Source organism: Capra hircus, chromosome 12, assembly GCF_001704415.2.
Source record: "Capra hircus breed San Clemente chromosome 12, ASM170441v1, whole genome shotgun sequence".
NCBI lineage: Eukaryota > Metazoa > Chordata > Mammalia > Artiodactyla > Bovidae > Capra > Capra hircus.
This window is the reverse complement of record NC_030819.1, coordinates 13,253,887-13,276,598: the sequence shown is the minus strand read 5'-3', so window position 1 is coordinate 13,276,598 and position 22,712 is coordinate 13,253,887. Positions and strand designations below refer to the sequence as shown.

The 22,712-nt window shown below is 45.7% G+C and overlaps 1 protein-coding gene across 3 annotated transcripts in view; it reads right to left on the bottom strand.

Moving 5' to 3' along the window:
- DZIP1 (DAZ interacting zinc finger protein 1) overlaps positions 1-18,020 on the bottom strand; it is a 49,152-nt gene extending 31,132 nt beyond the window's left edge. The window contains exons 1-10 of one of the 3 annotated variants that reach the window (XM_018056438.1): positions 17,741-18,020; positions 16,956-17,053; positions 16,398-16,599; positions 15,380-15,611; positions 14,689-15,252; positions 11,178-11,262; positions 8,107-8,231; positions 7,476-7,637; positions 5,338-5,475; positions 2,137-2,199 (exon numbers count right to left, since the gene is read on the bottom strand). In XM_018056438.1, coding sequence (XP_017911927.1) covers positions 2,137-2,199; positions 5,338-5,475; positions 7,476-7,637; positions 8,107-8,231; positions 11,178-11,262; positions 14,689-15,252; positions 15,380-15,415 — 1,173 coding nt within the window. In that variant the 5' untranslated portion in view covers positions 15,416-15,611; positions 16,398-16,599; positions 16,956-17,053; positions 17,741-18,020. The remainder of the gene's footprint in view (positions 1-2,136; positions 2,200-5,337; positions 5,476-7,475; positions 7,638-8,106; positions 8,232-11,177; positions 11,263-14,688; positions 15,253-15,379; positions 15,612-16,397; positions 16,600-16,955; positions 17,054-17,740) is intronic. The other 2 variants (XM_018056437.1, XM_018056439.1) reach the window with 2 other exon arrangements.

Below are 22,712 nucleotides of genomic sequence, written 5' to 3'. Positions count from 1 at the left end.
TCCCACGGCTGACCATGGGGAACTGCACATTGCCACCCATCTGAACAGGCTTCGGAGAGGCGCCAGAGCCCCAGAGAAGACAGCTCAGCTGACACCTCCAATGCAGCTCATGAAACCCCAAGCAGAAGACCCAGCTAAGCCATGCCTGGATTCCTATCCCATGGAAACTGTGACATACTAAATCTGTAGTAATTTGCAACACAGCAGAGAAAACTAGGGCTTTCCTGGTAGCTCAGATGGTGAAGAATCTGCCTGCAATGCAGGAAACCTGGGTTTGATCCCTGGGTTGGGAAGATCTCCTGGAGAAGGAGGGAGTGGGAACCCACTCCAGTACTCTTGCCTGGAGAATTCCATGGACAGAGGAGCCTAGTGGGCTGCAGTCCATGGGATCACAAAGAATAGGACATGACTGAGTGACTAACACTTTCACTTTCAGAGAAAACTAAATCAGAGGGGAAGGAGCCAGCTGCATAAGGAGCAAGGGGAAGTACCTCCCAGAAGTAAAAAACCACATGTACAAGGAGAAAAAAGGCTGCGTGTTCTATAAATTACCAGAAGGCCATCATAGCTAAAATAGTAGGTTGAGAGAGAGGATCAGGACGAGCTGAACAGCCAGGTTGTTCTGTCTGCTCTGCAGAGAGCAGATTACAAGAGGAAGGCTGGAACTGGGAGACTGGATAGACCCAAAAGGGGTTTCCCTTTTGGAAATGCTGGGAGCTCAGTGGAGAAGCAATGGAAGGCATAGAAATGTCCGGAAAAACGTGGATATGAGATACTCAGCAGGATCCATCAATAGCCTGGAACTGGGAGTTGAGGAAGAGATGGGAATCAATGTCTGCACTTGAGTGAACGAGGATGCCATCAACCAAAAAGAAAAAGATGTCTGGGAACAAACCCAAGGACCTCATTTTAGACACATCACATTTAAAAAGTTGTGCAGAGGCCGAGTACCAAGCTGGCTATCTCGTCTGGAGCTCAGAAGGGTGGCTTAGGTTGGAGAAATGAATTGGGTGTTATATCTACTCATAGGCCAGCCACTATTTTTAACAAACTCTCTCTGTCCAATTGCTGGAGCAATAGAACCATGAGAAATAAGTTTCTGTTGTTTATCAGCCACCCAGTCTATCCTGTTTGCCCAAAAGGGGATACAAAGGGCTACGAAACACATACAATTTAAAGTGAAAAAATAAACAGATGTTTTCCTACCTAAAAATCTCAAATAAATTTATTTTATATTTTTGCACTATTATAAAAGCATCTTAACACTTAAATTTCTGATGTACCTAACAGAATGGAAATAGGTGTTACAATCAATTTTTGTTTTCATTAAAATGACTTAAAAAGTGACTTTAATATAAACAATCCTCGTTTTTATAGATAGACCTGGAGATACTGTGGATTAAGTTCCAGATCATAGCAATAGAGCCAAATTGCAATAAAATGAGTCGCATAAATTTTTTAGTATCCTACTGCATGTAAAAGTTACATTACACTACATTGTGGCCCATTAAGTGTGCAATAACATTATGTCTAAAAAACGATATACATATGTTAATTAAAAATACTTTATCGCTAAAAAATGCATCATCTGACAATGCAGGGTTGCCACAAACCTTCAATTTATATAAAACACAATTATCTGCAAAGTGCAATAAAACAAGGTAGGCCTGTATTCAAAACTTAGATTGCCACTCTGTAATGTAGAAAAATTAGAAATATGTATTCAACAATGAAGAAGAGATTAAATAGTTGATGATACATCAATAAGATCATCATGGAGTCATTAAAAAAATCACGATTTTGAAGAATATTTTAAAACATAGGAAAATGTTTATGATAAATTAAAATGTATAAAGTTATAGATATAAAGCATAATTTTAAAACTGTGAGACAAATTATATGTATGGGTTTCTGTACCTAAAGAAGCACATTTACAGCATCAAAAAGACTGAAGAAATTATAACAAAGCAGTAGCACTGGTTATCTTTGGTATTGGAATTATAAGTAATTTAAGTTTTTGTTATACATTTCTCTACAAATTGTTTTCAGTGGACAAATACTATCTTATTATAAAGAGAGCAAATATTCTTTTCAGAAAGACCCACTTTTTATAGGCCAATCATTTCTTAATCTTACCCGGCTCTTTTCTTTCTTGTGTTCTTGATGAAGAGCCTGAACACGAGCTGTCCACTTGCTTTCCTGCAAAACAGTAAAATAGGAGAAATTCAGGTCCAACTATAATAATGACGGGCTTTCCAGGTGTCACTAGTGGTAAAGAACCTGCCTACCAATGGAGGAGAAATAAGAGACGTGGGTTTGATCCCGGGGTAGGGAAGATCCCCTGGAGGAGGGTATGACAACCCACTCCAGTATTTCTGCCTGGAAAATTCCATGGACAGACGAGCCTGGTGGGCTATGTCCATTGGGTCGCAAAGAGTCAGACATGACTGAAGCCACTTGGCATGCACTCATAATGATGACATCTACTCAGAACAAGAGCTTCTTTCTCAGTGAGTATCTAGGAAACCCAACTATTTGGGTAACATTTTAGCAGCCATTTTTAAAGACAAATACAGTCAGAAACTAATCACACTTGCACCTGGTTTTCACCTTACATGTTGAGGCAGAGGTCAACAAATATTTTCTATTAAGGGGCTAATAGAAAATATGTTAGGCTCGGGGGGGGCCAGATGACTCACTACTACCAGGAATGGGAGAACAGCCATAAGTAAAATGTGAATGAACAGCCAGATGATACATAGTAGCAAGGCTGCGTCTTAGTGCTTAGTTGTTCAGTCCAGTCCGACTCTGCAATCCTATGGACTGTCCCCGCCAGGCTCCTCTGTCCACGGGGATTCTCCAGGCAAGAATACTAGAGTGGGTTGCCATGCCCTCCTCCAGGGGATCTTCCCTACCCAGGTATAGAACCCAGGTCTCCCACACTGCAGGCAGATTCTTTACCATCTGAGCCACCAGGGAAGCTCTGTGTTTCAATAAAACTTCATTTTAAAAAACCAGGTGTTAGCCTGCCAACCTAAGAAGTCAAAAGGAAACATCACGGTTTCTGAGTCTATGGGTTATGCACTGACAGAGCTTGCAGGAAGGCCTCAGACAAAAGAAATTCACGTGGCACCTGAGAGTTTCATAGCCGAGTCCCTCAGCTAGCGAGGGAGCAGCCTGTTGGGAGCAACCATCAGGACCCAATTCCTGATTCCCTACCATGTATCTGCACCTCATTGGGCAGCTGCAGCAGGCTGTGTGCGTGCATGCTAAGTCGCAACAGTTGTGTCCAACTCTGCTACCCCCTGGACTGTAGACCTCCAGGCTCCTCTGTCCATGGGATTTCCCAGGCAAGAATACTGGCATGGGTTGCCATGCCCTCCTGCAGGGGATCTTCCCAACCCAGGGACTGAACCAGTGCCTCTTATGTCTCCTGCATTGGCAGGTGGGTTCTTTACTACTGGTGCCACCAGGCTGGTAGAGGACTAAGAGGCGGGCCCTGCCCTCCCTGGGGGCGGTCGGGGGGAAAGTGGATATAACAACGGGAGGTTTCCACATAATGTGCACGTGGTCAGGTCCAGCTTGGAGGACTGTGGCATGCATTAACCCAGAGGCCCAGGAGAACTTTCCAGAAGAGATGCCATTCCAGCTGAGTAAGTGATGGCACCTAAAAACCAGGAAGTACACAACAAAGAAAGCTGGAACCAGGCGCTTTTAGGCACTGCTGGTGTGTCAAGGTAAAGCCAAGAATGGTGGGAGATAGCAGGACCAGATGCCCAGGGACTCTGAATCCTGGTTAACGGTTCTAGAGTTTTTTCTGTGAAAAAGGGGGAGACACCAAAGGATTTTAGGCAGGGTGGTGATGTGGTCAGCCTGGCTGCAATGCAGAAGGTAGATTTGGGGGAGAGAGGCAAGACAAGAAGCTGTGGTTGTAGTCCATATTCACAAACACTTTAAAAAAATTTTTTTTAATTTTGTCTTAGGGTATAGCTGGTTGGGCTTCCCAGCTGGCGCTAGTGGTAAAGAACCTGCCCACCAATGCAGGAGACAAAACAGATGCTGGTTCGATCCTTTGGTTGGGGAGATCCCCTGGAGGAGGGCATGGCAATCCACTCCAGTATTCTTGCCTGGGAAATCCCATGAACAGAGGAACCTGGCGGGCTACAGTCCAGGGGGTCACACAGAGTCGAACACAACTAAAATGACAGCACACACACGCAGAACCATTTAACAATGTTGTGATAGTTTCATGGGAACAGCGAAGGGACTCAACCATTCACATACATGTATCCATTTTCCTCCAGACCCCCTCCCATCCAGGCTGCCACATAACATTGAACAGTTCCATGTGTTATATAATAGGTCCCTGAAAAACACATTTACTTTTTAAAATGATGTAATACTGCTTTTTGAAAAAGAATCGTGACTTCATAAGCTTTAATCTCTGTTTTCTGGCTAAAACAAGTTCTCCTAAGTCACTGTGACCAAAAGAGCCAGGATGAAGGCTGTACTGATTACTGAGGTTCACTTCCAGATGACTGTAATTCATCTGATATGTGTAAAAGATCATCAGTTCACCAGTGCAGCTTATACGCTCTGAAAACACAGTCTGTGCTTCAAAATGCCTTTCTATGCCTTTCGAAAGTGGGCCTTCATCTGAAACATGAAAAATAACTACTAAAGTAATATAAACTAATTCAAACATATATCATTCGAGGAAAAATTAAACAACGTTGCCAGACGTTCTGTATCCACATCTATTAGTCAATCAGTAAGTATCTAATAAAGAAGGCTGAGTGCCAAAGAATTGATGCTTTTGAACTGTGGTGTTGGAGAAGACTCTTGAAGAGTCCCTTGGACTGCAAGGAGATCCAACCAGTCCATTCTGAAGGAGATCAGCCCTGAATAATCATTGGAAGGACTGATGCCGAAACTGAAACTCCGACACTTTGGTCACCTGATGTGAAAAACTGACTCATTTGAAAAGACCCTGATGCTGGGAAAGATTGAAGGCAGGAGGAGAAGGGGACAACAGAGGATGAGATGCTTGGATGGCATCACTGACTCGATGGACATGAGTGTGAGTAAGCTCCAGGAGTTGCTGATGGACAGGGAAGCCTGGCATGCTGCAGTCCGTGGGGTTGCAAAGAATCGGACGAGTGAGTGACTGAACTGAAGTATCTAATGAACATCTATTATGAATTACACATGCAATAGGAGACAAGAAAAAAAGAATTAGTCACTGTCACCATCACTGAAAGAGACACTTTTTCTTAGATGCTGTCTCCTATAAATTACTTCACCAAGAAGAATCAGTAGTCACCCACTTCTACGTACCTGATTGTCAAGTAGCTGCATCACATTTTGGAAATCCTGGGGATGCTGTGGACGCTCTTCTTTAAACTCATGCGCATCTTTTAGCGTGCCTATGTTAGACTTGATCTGCATATTGGACTTCTGGATTTCTGACAATTGCTAGAAAAGAGAAGTAAAAATCACTGGTAAAAATGTTCATACTTCTATAAGACTGAAGCAGAGGGCCTCCCTGGTGGCTCAGTGGTAAAGAATCCACCTGCAAATGCAGGAGACGCGGGTTCAATCCCTGATCCGTGAAGATCCTACATGCCACAGAGCAACTAAGCCCGTGCGCCACAACTATTGAGCCCGTGCTCGAGAGCCTGGGAGCCGCAACTACTGAGCCCACAGGCCACAACTACCGAAGCTGGCGTGTCTTAGAGTCCATGCCCCGCAACAAGAGAAACCACTGCAATGAGAAGCTTGAGCTTCACAGCTAGAGCATAGCCGCAGCTCTCCCCAGCTAGAGAAAAGCCTGCAGAGCAACGAAGACCCAGCACAGCCAAAAAAAATAATGTTTTTAATTTTTAATTAAGAAATAAAGACTGAAACAGAGAACAAAATTGGGGAGCCTGTAGCCATACATTAAATCTGACTGTCCTACAAGACACTCATCGTGCTTCTCTTCACAGTGGTTTTCCTGTTTTACTTCTTCCAATAAAAGAATATGCACAGGGTGAAAAAGGGAAAGGAAAACCTAACTTTCTAATCTTAGGCGACTGGTGACGGGCAGGTTAACAGTTGCCAGAAACAGGAATTGCGTGCAGTTGATAGACTGGGTGATTTAGTGAGGCGGCCAGAAGGGGGCGACAGAGGATGAGATGGTTGGAGGGCATCACCAGCTCCAAGTTTGAGCAAACTCCAGGAGATGGTGCAGGACAGGGAAGCCTGGCATGCTGCAGTCCACGGTGCCGCAAAGAGTTGGGCACGACTGAGCACCTGAACAACAACAACTGTCCAAGAGCTCTGATGCTCAGACCCAAGGGAGGTGATGTGGGGACACCTGAAGCAACAGGGAGTTGCCTGAAGGAAGCCCTACAGAAAAGACACAGTGAGCCACCCCACGTTAACTTCCCCTCAACTTTTTATCTGCAAATTACAACTTACGGAAAGGTTGAAAGGACAGTATAATGAACATCCATTTCACTGCCACCAATAGCTAACTAACCCTGGGCCACATTTGCTTTATAGACAGCGGCTGGCAAACTTTTTCTGTAAAGAGCCAGATAGTATTTGACTTTGGAGACACATAAGGTCTTGGTCACAGCGACTCAACTCCATGGTGGCAGCACAGAAGCTCCATAGAGAAAGTGTAGAGGAAACCGCACAGCTGTATTCCAAAATGCTCTCTTGTAGACATACCGGAAGGCCAACTGATACCATTTTCATGTCATGAAACGTATTTCCTTTTGACTTTGTTCAGCCACTTTAAAGTGTAAAACCCTTTCTTAGATCAAGGGCCATACAAAATCAGGTGGTTTGCTAGATTTGAGTCCCAAGTCATAGTTTGCCCATCCCCATGAGAGGGTTCAGGGCGTTTTAGAGAAGGATCTTCGCAGTTTTCCCAAACTACCCCTCTGTTTCCGTTTATAAAACACGTTGCCCCTAGAGGGAGCTCAAGAATCTTCCCTGGTCTCCTTTGCTTCCCTGGGACCAAGGCTGCTCTCACAGGGAAGCGGGAGGGGCTGCATTTAATCACATCCAGCTCACCCACCTCACTCAGACTGAACAGGCCTCTTTCTGGGTCAGCTTCTTTCTCCCACATTGGAGATCTGTGTCAGTCTTTCTAGAAAGTTCCTTTGGAAAGCTCCAAAACTTGGGGAAGGGGTTATGGTTTCAGGCTATCCAAACCTAATAAGTTAAGCAAGAGGGTCCTTCTCTGATCTGACCCAAATGTACCAAGTGTTCTGCACTGGGGTTTGGGGCCAGAGCTCCTGCTCTTAAGGACTTGCTCTGTTTTCCATATGCCCAAGCTCCCTAGGCTCTCAGGGAGGATGGGAGTCTGGGCCAGGGCACGATAAAGGAACTTGTGGGTCTGAGGGCCACATTGCCACTGTTATGCCACCTCTAAAGGCCACAACTCTGTTGATGCTATGAGGACTCCTAGGTTTAATACTCACATATTCTAATGCTGAGTTCTTAGAAGTCAGTTCTTTAAACTCCTTCATAAACATTTCCTTGACTTTTTCCATTTCATCAACTAGTTTCTCCTTTTCTTCTTCTTTCCATCTATCGAATAACTTCAGAAATTCTTCCTCTTTTGTTTTCTGCATTTCATATTCCTGAAATTGATTTAATACATGGCTTTAAAAGCTCTGACATGAAGCAAGCCTGCAGAATTTTAAATAAATGGGCACAGCTTCACCTCACATGGGTCGGTGAGACTTGCAAATTCTTGTTTTGTTGCAAAAAACACTGCGTATAAAGGGAGGTCTGTGCACAATGATTTTCCCAAACCAAAGGCAGCACATAGCGTTCCTTTTGTCCTTACATCTCTTAAAGTATAAACACAGTGGTCCAAAGTCTCAAAAATTCCTAGAGACTATACAATCTGCCAAGATTGAATCATGAAGAAACAGAAAATCCAAACAAACCAATAAGGAGGAGAGATTGAATCAGTAATCAAGAGAAACTCCCAATGAAGAGAAGTTCAGGACCTGATGGTTTCACTGGTGAACTCTACTGAATATTTAAAGGGGATGAACCCCAATCCTTCCCAACACGTCACTGCTTCAGAATTCAGCCTCATACCTTAGAGAGCCTGACTGCGTGGGCATGCTGTGCAGCCTCTAGCTGAGACTTGGTGAGCTGCAGCTGCTCCTTCAACATGTCGATCTCACTTTGGAGCTTGTCCGTCTGAGCCCTTGCCTTATACTCTGTTGTAACAGAAATATCGTTAAAATATCATCTCTTAGAAACCCATTGGAAAACTTACAGGGTACAGTGCTACTAATAAGACAAAGACAAAGGAAACTGCTTTTTCTTGGGATATTACTCTTTTTCATGCTGCATGAGCCAACTTTACTCTTTACTTTGTATTTTCAGCCCTTTGCATCGTTGGGCACCGAATTATTTTTAAGCAGATTCTTTCAGCCACTGGGTTGAGGTTGGATTAACCCTGCAGAGGCAGGGTGAGAGCCCGTTCAGGGAGCAAAGGAATAATCCTGGGCTCTTCTCCAAGACGCCTGTCTCAATCAGAGAAAGGAAATCAACAGCTTCAACCGCAGATACCTCAATATTGAAATCTCTATGGTCACCATCTTTCTGGCTCCCACGGAACTCTCCTGAACATGTCATCAGTGCTCAGACAAGCAGAGGCTGGCACTCAAAATGCAAACTTGGGCCACAACCCATCCACGGGGCAAAAATGAACTACTGAGAAGTTGTAAAAGGAAGCAACAAGTGAAGGGAAGAACACTTATGTTCATGTACTTACATGCAGATGTACACATGACTGAATGGATATACATGTGTCTGTGAGTGTAGACATGAAAGGTATGGAAACCAAAGTAGAAAGTCAGAATCTCAAAGATGACCTGAAGAAATAATACTCATTTCAGAGTCTGAAATACTCTCTGAAACGAGTATGAGATAGAATAAGATACTGAAACAGAAGAGAAAGAAGGTCAGTTTCACACTGAAGAATGATAGGTTAATTTAAAATATATTTAATCTCCCCAATTTCTCCAATATACTGTTAAACTGTATCCACGATTCATGGCTTACAAGTGGAATTTTATGCTATTCATGTTGTTTATACAAAGCTCAGCTGTCTCCTAAATAAATCTTTCAGAAATAGGCAGAAATGGAAACAAGCCCAAAAGGGAGGGAAAAGCAGGTACAGGTAGTGAGTAACAAGCTAGAAGTATAAACGTCCAGGTACCAAAAACATTTAGATCATAATGAGCATTTCCATGGGTTACTGTGGCAATCTGTAGAGTTGCTCTGATCTGCTCATGGAGAAACAGGCCTTGCATTCTTTGCTTCTGAGAACATTTAGATTAGTTGCAAACCTGGTTCCTTCCAAGCCACAGAGCCCCTCCCCTCTTCTGTTCCTTCAATTAGCCCCTCTAGGCACTGGTTAATTCACACTGGCACCCAAGCACATCTTAGTATCTCTCACTGCAAATAAGATAAAATCTTCCCTTGGTCCCACTTTCCCTCCAGATACTGCCTCCTGTCCCTGCTTTCTCTCCCAGCAAACGTTACTGAAATAAATGGCTGTAATCGACATGACCACTTCCTTGCCGGATCCTCAGCTCAGCTCACTCCAGTCCAGCTTTTGTCCCCAGCAGTTTGCTGCCGCAATGTCAAGGCCATCAATGGCCATTTGGTCACTTCTTGGTCTTTATCTCACTCTGTGCCTCAAGATCATTGGGGGTCACTGCCTCCTCCTTGAAACCCTCATGCCCCTTGGTTTCCATGACAACACACTCTCCACTTCCCTCCTGCCTCCATCACTGCAGTTTCTCACTGTCAGCTGCTCCTCCTGGGCTCCTAGTGGGGGGCTGGCCCTGAGTTGTCTTCTCTTTTTAAGTGACCTCATCCAGCCCAGTTCTGCTAACTTCTCCCAGGTTTTTATCTCCAGCCTGGGCCTCCACCTTGACCTCCAGCGTCCTCACATGCATGGCGACTATATGTGTGACTTGAGTGTACCCAGAGCCAACCCAAATTCCCCATCCTTCTTCCTCCCTCAATGTGCTCCCCTCCTGGTCCTCCCCTCAGTAAACAAGATAACCATTCACCCATTTCTACAGGACAGAAGCCCAGGATCATCTTTACTTCATCTCCAGCTCCCATGTGGAGTCACATGGCTGTGGGCTCTGTGTCCAGAATAAATCCTCTCCATCTCCACGTCTCCCACCTCCAGTCCTGGTCCGGCTGCCGCCTTCTCTCCCCTGGGCTACCTGGTGCAGCCTCCTCATACTTCAACCTGCTTCCACCTCCGTCCCTATTGTCTGTTCCCCGCCCACTAGTAGATGGGTCATGTAAAGGTACAAATTGGAGGCAATTCCATGGCCATCGCATGGTTAGGACTAGGCGCTTTCACTGGCAGTGCTTTGGATCCCTGGTCAGGGAACTAAGATCCCATAAGCTGAGTGGCTCAGCCAAAAAAATATAAAAGTACCAGTCCAAATTACATCATGTCCCCACCCCTCCAACTTAAAATCCTCCAGTGGCTTCTCATTATGCTGATTAAATCGCCCACATTCCTAACCAGGGCATTTGAGGCCCTATGTGACCTGGCCCCCTTCCTAGCCCACCTCTGCTCACTCTGCTCCACCAAACTTTTATCTGTTCCCTAAACACACCGGCCTGCCCCGCCCCCCAAACACAGCTGACAGTGAGAATTTCCTCTGCCTGAGATCTTCATTTCCTAGATTTCCTGCATGCAGGGACCCTCTCATCATTCTGGTTTCTGACCAAATATCACTTCCTTAATGAGGCCTTGGCTGACCACCAGGAGTCACTCTCAGTCCCATTCTCCTACTTTATTTTCTTCATCGCACTTGCTGCCACTTGGAAACATCACTCATTTGTTTAGACGTGACTCCTCCATCCCCTCTATTAGGATGTAAGAGAGCCAGACAGGGTCTGTTTTGCTTATGGCTGCATCCTTGAGCCCTAATGCAGTGCATGGCACATCACAGGGGATCAATATTCACTTAAGGAGTGTTCAAACAAGGACTATGACACTTTCTTTTAAAAGGATTGAGATGCTTTGGACCATGTCTCACTGAAAAAAGAAAAAGCTACCAGAAATAGTATCTTTATTATAGGGCTAAAGAAAATAGCTCTCTGAAGCAGAGCTCACTACTTACCAAGATGCGAATCTTCAGGGTGACGGCGCTGAATATGACTTTGTAGGAAAGCTTGGTTCATAAAGGCCTTGTCACAAAAATGACACTGAAAAGGAGAAAGCAATGAATCCAAGTGTCTCTAACAAGTGCCTTTCCACCTAATTTGAATTAAAATCTTGGTACCTGAAGCACTCCCTCTTGGGGGCTTTTCCGCAAGAGATACCAGCCTGGCAACTGATGCTGAAAGCATAACTAAAAAGACATTTACACCCGGGGTGTTCTTCCCAAACTAAACACACGCCAGTGAAAACCATCTCAGTTAACGGAGCCCAACATGGTGGTTCCTGGAACCCTTGAGGCTGCTCCCGTTACATAGCTGGTTCCCAGCCCACCAGCACCAACTTGTCTATGACACTCCAGCCATGCCAGCCTTCTTCCTGTCCCTTACGCAGGCCAGCTTCAGACACTCTGCACTGGCCTGTCCCCCGCCTGAATTTTCCCCAGACTTTCCCGCGGAAGTCTGGCTCCTTCCCAACATTCGAGATGTCATTTATGGACCATCTTCCATGCTGGGGCTGCGCCGCACGTCCGTAAGAAATCTTCCTGGATACGCTCCCTGCCAGGCACTGTCTTTTTGCATCATTGTCCATCTCACCACTTAATATTATCAGGTTTAGTTACTTCCTTTGCTTCTTATCTCCTGTCCAGTTCCTCTAGGATCTAGAATGTCAGCTTCCTGAGAGTATGAACTCTCTTCTCTTTATTCACAGCTTTATCCCCAGAGCCCAGCATTAACAGATCACTGATCACATGCTTAGGAATATTTGGCCTCCTAAGACGAACTTACTGAAAAAAACCAATCTTGCCAATATCTCTATTCTCTACTTTTTAACATAATTTTTAAACAAATAACAACAAAAACCAATCAACTTGTTCATCTATATCCTTCCCCAGGACTATTCTTAGTAAATCCTGGATATCATGTATTTCATCTGTCAATATTTCAGAATCTATCTCCAAAAGGATTTTCTTTTAACACGATCATAATATTATCATCCCACCTTTTAAAATGTGTAAATTCCTTAATTATTGACAAATATCCAACCAATTATTTTTTTCCCAATATTTCACACATTGCCTTAGAAAACATTTTTGTATTTTTAAAAAATAATAATTATTTTTATTATTTATTTGACTGTACCAGGTCTTAGTTGTGGCATGCGGAATCTAGTTCCCTGACAAGGGACGGAACCTGGGCCCCCCGCATTGGGAGCATAGGGTCTTAGCCAGTGGACCACCAGGGACATCCTTTGCACTTTGTTTTGAATCAGGACCCAAATAAAGTTATATCTTGCAATTAGTTGTTTTGTCTCTTAATTCTCTGCTAGTCTATAGGTTGAACCTCCAGCTCTCTTTTCCTTATAACTTTCTTGATAAAGAAAATGAACATTTGTCCTGCTAAGTGTCTCTCAGTCTGGATTTTGCTGCTTCAATCCTACTGTGCTATTTACATGCTTTCCTCTTCAGGTTTTGCCTTAGGCTTATTCACTATAATTATATCACAAAGACGTAGATCACAGGTAACCACAGCTCACTATGGAGAAGCCCCCGCAGATATCAATGTCCACTTGTCAGATGTTATTTACTAAGCCTTCCTCATGCTATTGGAGAAGGAAATGGCAAACCACTCCAGTATTCTTGCCTGGAGAATCCTAAGGACAGAGGAGACTGGAGGGCTACAGTCCATGGGGTCGCAAGAGTCGGACACAACTTAGTGACTAAACCACCTAAACCGACCACCTCATGCTTACATGCATTATCTCATGGGATTCTGCTACTAAGGCTCTTGTTTTCCAGATGAGGAAACTAAGGTTTAGAAGTTAAATGACTTGTGCAGAGGAATAGCTGGGATTCAAACCCAAGTAGAATAACTCTGGAGTTGTCACCCTAAATGCTCTCACAGCTCAAGAGCTCCACAAAGAGACCACGGCAAGTCACTTAATAGAGGGCAGAGTGTACCTACACTAAATACACTAAGTAGGAAAAGGTGGTGTGGTCTTTCCTTCCTCTTCTTGGCCACCCCCTGGGCACGCCATACAGCTACCACTACCACTCAGAGAGTCTGTTGAGTGGTCAAGAGTTGGCAGGTTCCACTCATTTGATAGAAGTGTGCCATTAGTTTATTATCCTCATATATCATTAACATTTTACAGTCTTCATTTACTAACAGCTGTTTCTATGATAACCAAAAGAATGAAAAAATGTTTATAAACATAAAATTTTTATGTTACAGGTTTTAATGTTTCACTGCTTAACATCAAAGTCAGTTGCACTTTCTTTAAAGGTTTTAAACAGAACCCATTCTATCCATTTTACAATAATATATTTCTAGAGAACCATCTCGGCACTATTTATCAATATTTAGTTTTTAAATAGCATTTATGAAACAAATAGGCAATTATTGATATCTGGGATCGTTGATGATTTCATCTAGGGGTTGTGTACCCAAGGCTAAACATTAAGACTTTCTAACAGGATTCTTTCCTGGCAGTTCACCTAGTGTAAGTACACTTCTCCCAAGGCTCCTATTGGGATGGTCCTGAGGACAATTCATCACACTGCTTTCTGCACCCACACTCATTTCTCTACACTCTCTCCTGCTTTGGCTCCACCATCCCCTAAATCCACTAAGGCCTGTTTAGTCCTATTTAGCCAAAATGACTGGGTGTGAAATCAGTCTCTGTCAGTCTATTGCCTACTTTGATATCTTCAAGCATTCTTCCTTTCTCCACCTAATTCATAAAAGATACATACACTGACTTCATTACACTCAAAAATGACAATATTTATCTTGGGCTCAAGAACAAACAGCTGGAGATTAAGAACAAAAAGACAAGAATTTTAAAACAGTGCTGTTATACTAGCAAGTATTCTTCTTCTCAGAAAATATATACATTGAAATATTTAGGACTCTGCAGCTCACTGCCAGACGGCTTAACAGTAATAGCATGGTACAGACACAGAGGAAATAAAGCCAGTGTGGCAAATGCTAATAATTGGTGGATTTAGTTGAAGGGTATCAGAAGTCTTAGCATTGTTCTTGCAATCTTCCTGTAAATTTTACAACATTTCAAAATTTAAAAATGGGGGGGAGGGCGGAAATCCACAAGATGCAAGTATTCCATATCATTGCTGTTGGGGCCCAACCTCAACAGCAATTTGCACCTGGTTTATTTTTCATTACACCTGTTAGGAGGAGGAAACAGCTTCTCGAACCACCAGCTTCTAGATAATTCAATAAAGCACTGCAGACAAGGCTGCTCGTTAAATTATTAACCCCGTGTTAGTCTGCACAAGGTAATGAGCCATGTCATCTGTTGGTTAAAAGTACTCTTTCGCTTAAAGAGTACTTTCTCCTGATTTAAACAAATCTTAAACAAACACAAAGGGCAGAGCAATAGGAAAGGACTCTCAATATCCCAGCCAGTAGGCACTGAGGGTTTTACTGGCCAATCGCGAGGCAGCGTCCCACCTGGTAATAGCTGGCTTTGGCCTCGATCATCAGCTGCTGGGTGGAGATCAACTTCTTCCTGCGTTTACACTCTTCCTTGAGCAGCTTGATCTCGCCGGCCTGCTTGGTGAGGAGCTTCTTGCTGTGCTCGCCTTCGGCCAGGCTCCGGCGCAGCCGCTCTTCCAGGCCGTGCAGCTGCGAGGTGAGGAACTCCTGCGAGTGCAGCAGGTACTCGATGGTGAGCTGCGCCAAGCGGATGAGCTTCAGCAGCACCGGGTCCACGCCCGACTGGCAGTGAGGGCACTTCTCGTCCTCCAGCTTGCAGAAGGTGATGTTCATGATGTTCTCCTGCAGCGTGAGGACGTCCACGGCGCCCGCCACCTTGTCCACGTCGATGGCGCTCAGCCGCCGCCAGTCCACACTCTCCAGCCGCGGGCGGAACTGGAAGAAGGGCAGGGGGCCCGACGCCGCGCTGGGGGGGCCACAGGCCATGGCGGCCCCGCCCGCCGCGGCCGCTGCGGAGGCGTCGGGTGCCTCCAGGCCGCCGGCGGCGGCGAGCGGGTAGTAGACGTGCTTCTGAAAGGGCTGCGGGAAGGAGAGAGAAGCAGGGGGAGGCGGAGGGAGCTGGGGGTCCCGCCGTCCCCCACATCGCTCCCCCTACCCCACCCCGCCGCATCCGCAGGCTGGCATCCCCGGGTTCCCGGCTCCTTACCATGCTTGGAAGCAAATCCGCCGCCTCCGCTGGCATCGGGGGAGGGGGCAGTCCCGTCTTCCCGGCCCGGGCCGCCGCCGCCCCACCCCTCGGGAGCGGGAGAAGGCCGGGTCCCGGCGGCGGCGGCGGCCTAAGGTCTGGGCGTCCAGGCCGTTGCTATGGCAGCGCCCCGGGCGGGCACCTGGAGCGAAGTGCGAGGCGGCCAGCGCGCGGTCAGCGGGCGCCCAGAGTCCTGCGGGATCAGAGGAGAAGTCGTCTTGGACCCCAGAGGACGGCGGACCACCCCTCCAGGGGACACACTTCCCAGTTCCCCAGACACCACCCTCCAAGTCCCTAAGGCTTGGGGAACCACATCCTAGCCGCCAGCCTCTGACCCTCGCCTTAGGTTTTGGGATGAGAAATAGCCATTCATCCTCATCTTTCACACGCAGCTCAGAAAAACGTTAAGCCACAAATCTTTGTAAAAATCAATGGGATGGAGGGGGGCTGGCTGCCAGAAAGCATAAAGACACTTTGGGGGTATAATAAAAAATGTTCTCTATTCTGATTGGGCTGTTGATATACCTAGGGATATATATACATTTGTCAAAACTCATTGAAGGGTAACACTGAATATTAAGGGTCCATTTTGTATAGTATACGTAATAGTTGTTTTAAGAATTAAATTTAAAGTGTAGTCAATTATATTTGATGGAGCATGTGTGTATTAGTCCTTCAGTCGTGCCTGACTCTGCAATCCCATGGGCTGTAGCCCGCCAGGATCCCCTGTCCATGGGATTCTCCAGGGAAGAAGACTGGAGTGAGTTGCTATTCCCTTCTCCAAGAGATCTTCCTGACCCAGGGGTCAAACCCAGGTCTCCTGCATTGCAGGCAGATTCTTTACCGTCTGAGCCACCAGGAAAACTCTTACCAACCAGAGAACTTCCCAGAATGTGTAATACTTTACTTGTCTTTCCAAAAGGATACATTTTCAAAACAATTATACGGAGGGGAAACTTTATAGGGCCCTGGTATTTACCTTACAAACTTGTGCAGCAGCTGCATTCTGTTTTCTGGAGGGGCTAAAATATTTCTAGCAGCAACCTGTAGACCTCAGGCCTCTCATTCTCCAGGTCTTCTGGGGGCTGCCTGAGATGCAGGAACTGAGGAAAAGCCAGCCATCCCTCAGTCCACCAGGGAGTCCCTGTTTGGACCAACCATCAGGAAAATTTCTGTCTTTCCTAACAGCCAAAGAACAGAAGAAAGGAAAATACAGTTGAGAGTAACTGGAAGCAACGTTGTAATATCAACCATTTCTAGCCCTTTCTAAACACTGAGAACTACAAATAAGTCCACAGGAAAGCATCCAAAAATTTAAGCATACACTTCATAAGACTTCACAGAAACCATACATCCCAATAATTTTGAATGGGATTTTTTGGGGAAAAAAGAGCTAGTACCAATTCACTGCAGCCAGCATACAAATCTTACAGATCTAGCTTCAGGGTCTGATTCTTCCACGTGCAGACCTAGAACAAGTTATATCAGCCCTAGGCCTCAGTTTCCCAGTCTGCTTAAAAGGCGTCAGGACACCAACCTGGCAGGTCTAGGTACCGTGGACTCCATCCACTGGGCTGCAGGATCCGCGGGAACAAGGACGGTGGTCTCTCTTGCTCACCGTTATATCCCCAGAACCTAGTATACGTCAGGCAGAGAAAAGGTGTTAAGAATTTGCCAAAAGGACACGTGGATAAAGGATGATCCGAATGAATTAGGCGCTTGGTTAGGTAAAACGTCAGCTCCCGGCCCCTGTCCCTCGTATTTCCTGTGCCTCTGGCCTGTTAGGGGAATTCACCCGAGCTCTGGGTTCAAGCCCTCGGAAATTAAGGTGGGGGTCTCTCCGCGCGCTCCCTCTGTATTCGGGGGAGGAGGTGCGCTGGCCCCCGAGGCGCTCATCTCCACTCCCCGCCACCAGCCTGGCCCCGAGCGCCGCGTGGTTGGCCACGCTGGCCCCTAGGCTGAATCTAAATCGCAAGATGGCCGGAACAGGAAAGAAGGGGGACCGCTTTCCCATTCCCTCTGGCCCCCAAGCCTCAGCGGGGCCGCTAGCCGGGTGCAGCGTCTCTCGCCCCGGGCGCACCGCTGGGCCGACCCGCCGAATCCACAAAGACAAAGGCCCGGGAACGCGGCCTCCAGTGGTGCCTCGGCGCCGTCCCCTGAAGGCGAGACAAACGGGGAGTGAGGATTGCGGCAGGCAGGCCCCTCGGGGTCTGCAGCGCCTTGGCTCGCTTCGGCGAAAAAGACGGAGGAGGCCACGGCTTCGCGGCACCGAGATGCTCCGGCCTTCCCTGCACGCCTGGCGCATCCCGGACTTAGACTCACCCCAGCCGGCGCGCTCCTGGGCGGGCGCCGGGCGCTGCAGGCGGACGGGGGCAAGGCTGGGGACGCAGATTCCAGGGGTGCTGCTGGCGCAGGCGGGCCCGCGGAGGCCGAGGAGCAGCCAAGAGGGAAGCAGTGGGCCGGCTCCTTCTTCCAGGGCGCAGGGTGAGGCCTGTGTGTTCTGGGCAAGTTGTGGCGAGGCGAGCCGCCTGGCGCCGCTCCGGGCCCTCCCAGATTCCCGGGCACGGGCGCCTCCGGATCCCCCACCCCCCTCCCGCCCCCTCCCCTCCGCGATCTCCCTCCAGCCTCTTCTTTCGGCCTCCCGGCTCCTCTGGCAGCTGGGCGGGACCGTGCGCGTCTAGACCGCAGAGCTAAAAAGCGCTGGGCCAATCCCGCTGTTGGTGCAGACACGTGGTACCTCGGCGCGCTCTGTTGCTGGCGGGGGATGCTAGCCCCTGGAAGGTTTTTCAAAGAGAGACCAGATTTACTCCTACCCTGTGGTTAGCCTAAACCCTCAGCTAGCTAATTTCCCATAGAGTCAGGAGCTTTATGTGAATTCCTTATACATTTTAATCGCAGTAGTCTGTAGATGCAAGAGACCTTGAAGAGTCTAGCTAATGCAACCTTGGGGAAAACCGGAATAAAGACCACGTGCCAAAGCACACAAGAATTTAAGATTTCTATGCCTTGGCAGGTGATTTTCCTTCTCTTTCGGTTATGCCCATTTTAGGGCGAAAAGCATGGATCTCTATAGACAGGAAGCTTGTCAGTGGGGTAGAGGGGATGGATGTCCTGGGTCAAGAGCAAGGTTACTATATTTGAAGCTAAAAGTGGAACATGGTCTCTAACAATGGGACAAAATTCCATATTTTTAAATAATGAGTAATCCTTTACAACCTTGAGGTTGACCCAGGTTGAGAAATCTGAGTGCATCTTTTGGAAAATCTTAGTGCCTGTTGTAGCAAAACTGTACTTCGGTTAGAAAGGAGTAACTACAGAATTTTTATTAGATGTTATGTTACTGTAAAAGGCCTTTCCTTGTTTCTCCTTGATGGAATTTGCTTTAGAGACTATTTAGCACGAGGCTTCAAACATAGTAATAGCTCAGTATGTATTTATGTTGAATTCCTTCCTTGTTTTAGTTTTTACTTAAAATCATAAGGACTTGGGCTTCCCAGGTGGCTCAGTGGATAAAGAATCCACCTGCAATACAGAAGAGGTGGGTTCGATCCTAGGGTCAGGAAGATCCTCTGAAGACTGTCATGGCTACCCACTCCATATTCTTGCTGGGAGAAACCCATGGACAGAGGAGCATCGTGGGCTATTGTCCGTGGGGGCACAGAGGCTGGACAGGAAGCGAAAGGACACATGCAGGACAGCCTTGGCGGTTTTTGTTTTTTTAATTTGTTCCATTTCAATTTAATGCTTAAATTGGAAAGATCCACAACTCCATAAAAATGTTCCAAAGTAGTGAAGGAGATGTGGCCACTGCTTTGCAAAATCTCTATTTTGTAGCACTACGTGGGGGGTGGAGGGGGTGGGGTGTTGTGCATAAGATGATTACTTCATCGACATGATTTGATAATACACCTTCTGTGTTATGGGTATTCCCATTACCAGCTCTGAGTATATTAGGACACATGTGCAGAATTGGAAGAGGTAAGATGAACCAGTGACACGCCCAGATTTGTCACAACACAGCCCCGTGTCGTGACAGGGGCAAACGTGATTTTCCCTCTGGGAAATTTGTGGTCTTAAAGGCTAGCGGCTTAGCTCCAAGCAGAACCCTCTGCCAACTCAGGCTGACCTGCCACATAAAGGGAAGTCAATTGGATTGGGAGCTTAAAAATAAAGAATGTTGTTTTGTTAGTCGCTCAGTCGTGTGGGACTCTGCAGTCCCATGGACTGTAGCCTGCCCGGCTCCTCTGTCCATGGAATTCTCCAGGCCAGAATACTGGAGTGGGTTGCCATGTCTCCTTCATGGGATCTTCCCAACCCAGGGATCACACCTCTGCCTCCTGTGCCTCCTGCCCTGGAGATGGATTCTTTACAGACGAGCCGCTGGGGAAGCCCTGCACACTCTCTTGGGCAACCATTAACAAATTTTAAAGAGTAGTATGATTAATATGCTAAGAGAGGAGATAAATGGAATGATATAAACTGCTCCATTAGAAACAGAGAAGGCAGGAAAAGGGGGCAAAAAGAAAGAATAAGCGGAATGAACAGAAAAACAGTTGCAAACATGGAAGATATTAACCCAATTATATTAATAATCATTTTATATGTGAATGGTCTAAATGAAACAATTTAAAAACAGAGCCTTCTCAGAATGGATGAAAAAAAAACAAAATAAAGACCCAACAGTCTGTTATCTATAAGAAACTCACTACAAATATAAAACTTAAGATAGTTTGAAAGTAAAGGGATGGAAAAAGATATATCACAATTCAAAAGAAATCTAGAGCAGCTGAATTAGTTTCAGATGAAGGAGACCATAGAACAAGAAAAATGTTCAGGGATCAAGAGGAATATTGTATAATGTTGAAGGGGGTCAATGTTCCAAGAAGACATAATACTAAACAGGTATGTATGTACCTGTATGTACGTAAGAACAGAGCATGAATATAAACGAGGCAAAACATAACTGCAAAGAGAAATAGACAAATCCACAATTACACTTGGAGATTTCAACATCCCTCTTTAACAATAAATAGACAAGCTAGGACAAAATTGACCTGAATAGTATTATCAATCAACCTGATCTGATTGGCAATTATAAAATACTGCATTCAAGCTGGTTTTAGAAAAGACAGAGGAACCAGAGATCAAATTGCCAACATCCGCTGGATCATCGAAAAAGCAATAGAGTCCCAGAAAAACAACTATTTCTGCTTTATTGACTATGCCAAAGCCTTTGACTGTGTGGATCACAATCAACTGTGGAAAATTCTGAAAGCGATGGGAATACCAGACCACCTTACCTGCCTCTTGAGAAATCTGTATGCAGGTCAGGAAGCAACAGTTAGAACTGGACATGGAACAGACTGGTTCCAAATAGGAAAAGGAGTATGTCAAGGCTGTATATTGTCACCCTGCTTATTTAACTTATATGCAAAGTACATCATGAGAAATGCTGGGCTGGAGGAAGCACAAGCTGGAAGCAAGATTTCCAGGAGAAATATCAATAACCTCAGATATGCAGATGACACCACCCTTATGGCAGAAAGTGAAGAAGAACTAAAGAGCCTCTTGATGAAAGTGAAAGAGGAGAGTGAAAAAGTTGGCTTAAAGTTCAACATTCAGAAAACGAAGATCATGACATCCAGTCCCATCACTTCATGGCAAATAGATGGGGAAACAGTGGAAACAGTGGCTGACTTTATTTTTCTGGGCTCCAAAATCACTGCAGATGGTGACTGCAGCCATGAAATTAAAAGACACTTGCTCCTTGGAAGGAAAGTTATGACCAACCTAGACAGCATATTAAAAAGCAGAGGCATTACTTTGCCAGCAAAGGTCCGTCTAGTCAAGGCTATGGTTTTCCAGTAGTCGTGTATGGATGTGAGACTTGGACTATAAAGAAAGCTGAGTGCTGAAGAATTGATGCTTTTGAACTGTGGTGTTGGATAAGGCTCTTGAGAGTCCCTTGGACTGCAAGGAGATCCAACCAGTCCATCCTAAAGGAGATCAGTCCTGGGTGTTCATTGGAGGGACTGATGTTGAAGCTGAAACTCCAATACTTTGGCCACCTGATGTGGAGAGCTGACTCATTCGAAAAGACCTTGATGCTGGGAAAGATTGAGGGCAGGAGAAGGGAACGACAGAGGATGAGATGGTTGGATGGCATCACCGACTCAATGGACTTGGGTTTGGGTGGACTCCGGGAGTTGGTGATGGACAGGGAGGCCTGGCCTGCTGCGGTTCACGTGGTCGCAAAGAGTTGGACACGATTGAGCGACTGAACTGAATGAAAAACAGGAGAATACATGTTCTTCTCAAACTTGCATGAAACGTTAAGAAAGACAGGTTGCATTCTGGCTATCAAACACAACTTAGCAAACATGAGAGAATAGAAATCGTAGGACGTATGTCCTCAGACCTCAGTAGAATTAAACTAGAAATCAGTAGCAGAAAGATAGCTGGAAAATTCCCCAATATTTGGAGATTAACCAACACTTCTATGTAATATACGGGTCAGAGAAGAAATCTCAAGAGAAATTTAAAAGCATATGGAACTAAATAGAAACACAACTTATTTAAATTTGTGAGATGCAGTGAAAATGGAGCTTAGAGGGAAATTTGCTCATTAGAAGTGAGTCCCTAAGTTTGACCTACACCCAAGAGGAAAGCAATCATGTTTGCCTTTTGAAGGAAGGAAGCTTCAGAGATTTTGAGGCCCTATTTTGAAACCACATTGCAACCAGTACCATCATCTCCCTTTCTTTGATCGTTCCTTGGTGGCTTAAGTAGAGAAAATGATTTGGTGGCAGCCTCAACTTAACAATTCAATTGAACCATTTATGTGTTGCCTTAAACTGAATTGGATCTGGAATGTCAGTTAAAAAACAAAACCGAAACCTAACTTTCATGGAAGATGTGGCTCAGTTCTGCTGTTTTGAGTGAGATGGGAAGGGTCCTATAAATCAGATAAGAACATGTATTTAAATGTCATACTTTGGACCCCCTGATGAATTTAATCACAACCAGGGCTTCCTCAGTGGCTCAGTGGTAAAGAATCTGCTTGAAATGCGGGAGATCTGGGTTTGATCCCTGGGTTGGGAAGATCCCCTAGAGAAGGGAAAGGCTGCCCACTCCAGTATTCTGGCCTGGAAAATTCCATGGACTGTACAGTCCATGGGGTCGAAAAGAGTCGGACACAACTGAGCGACTTTCACTTGAATGATTCACTTGAATTAATCATTCACTTGAATGATTTCACTTGAAGACAGAAGTGAGACAGAAGCGATTTTCCTGC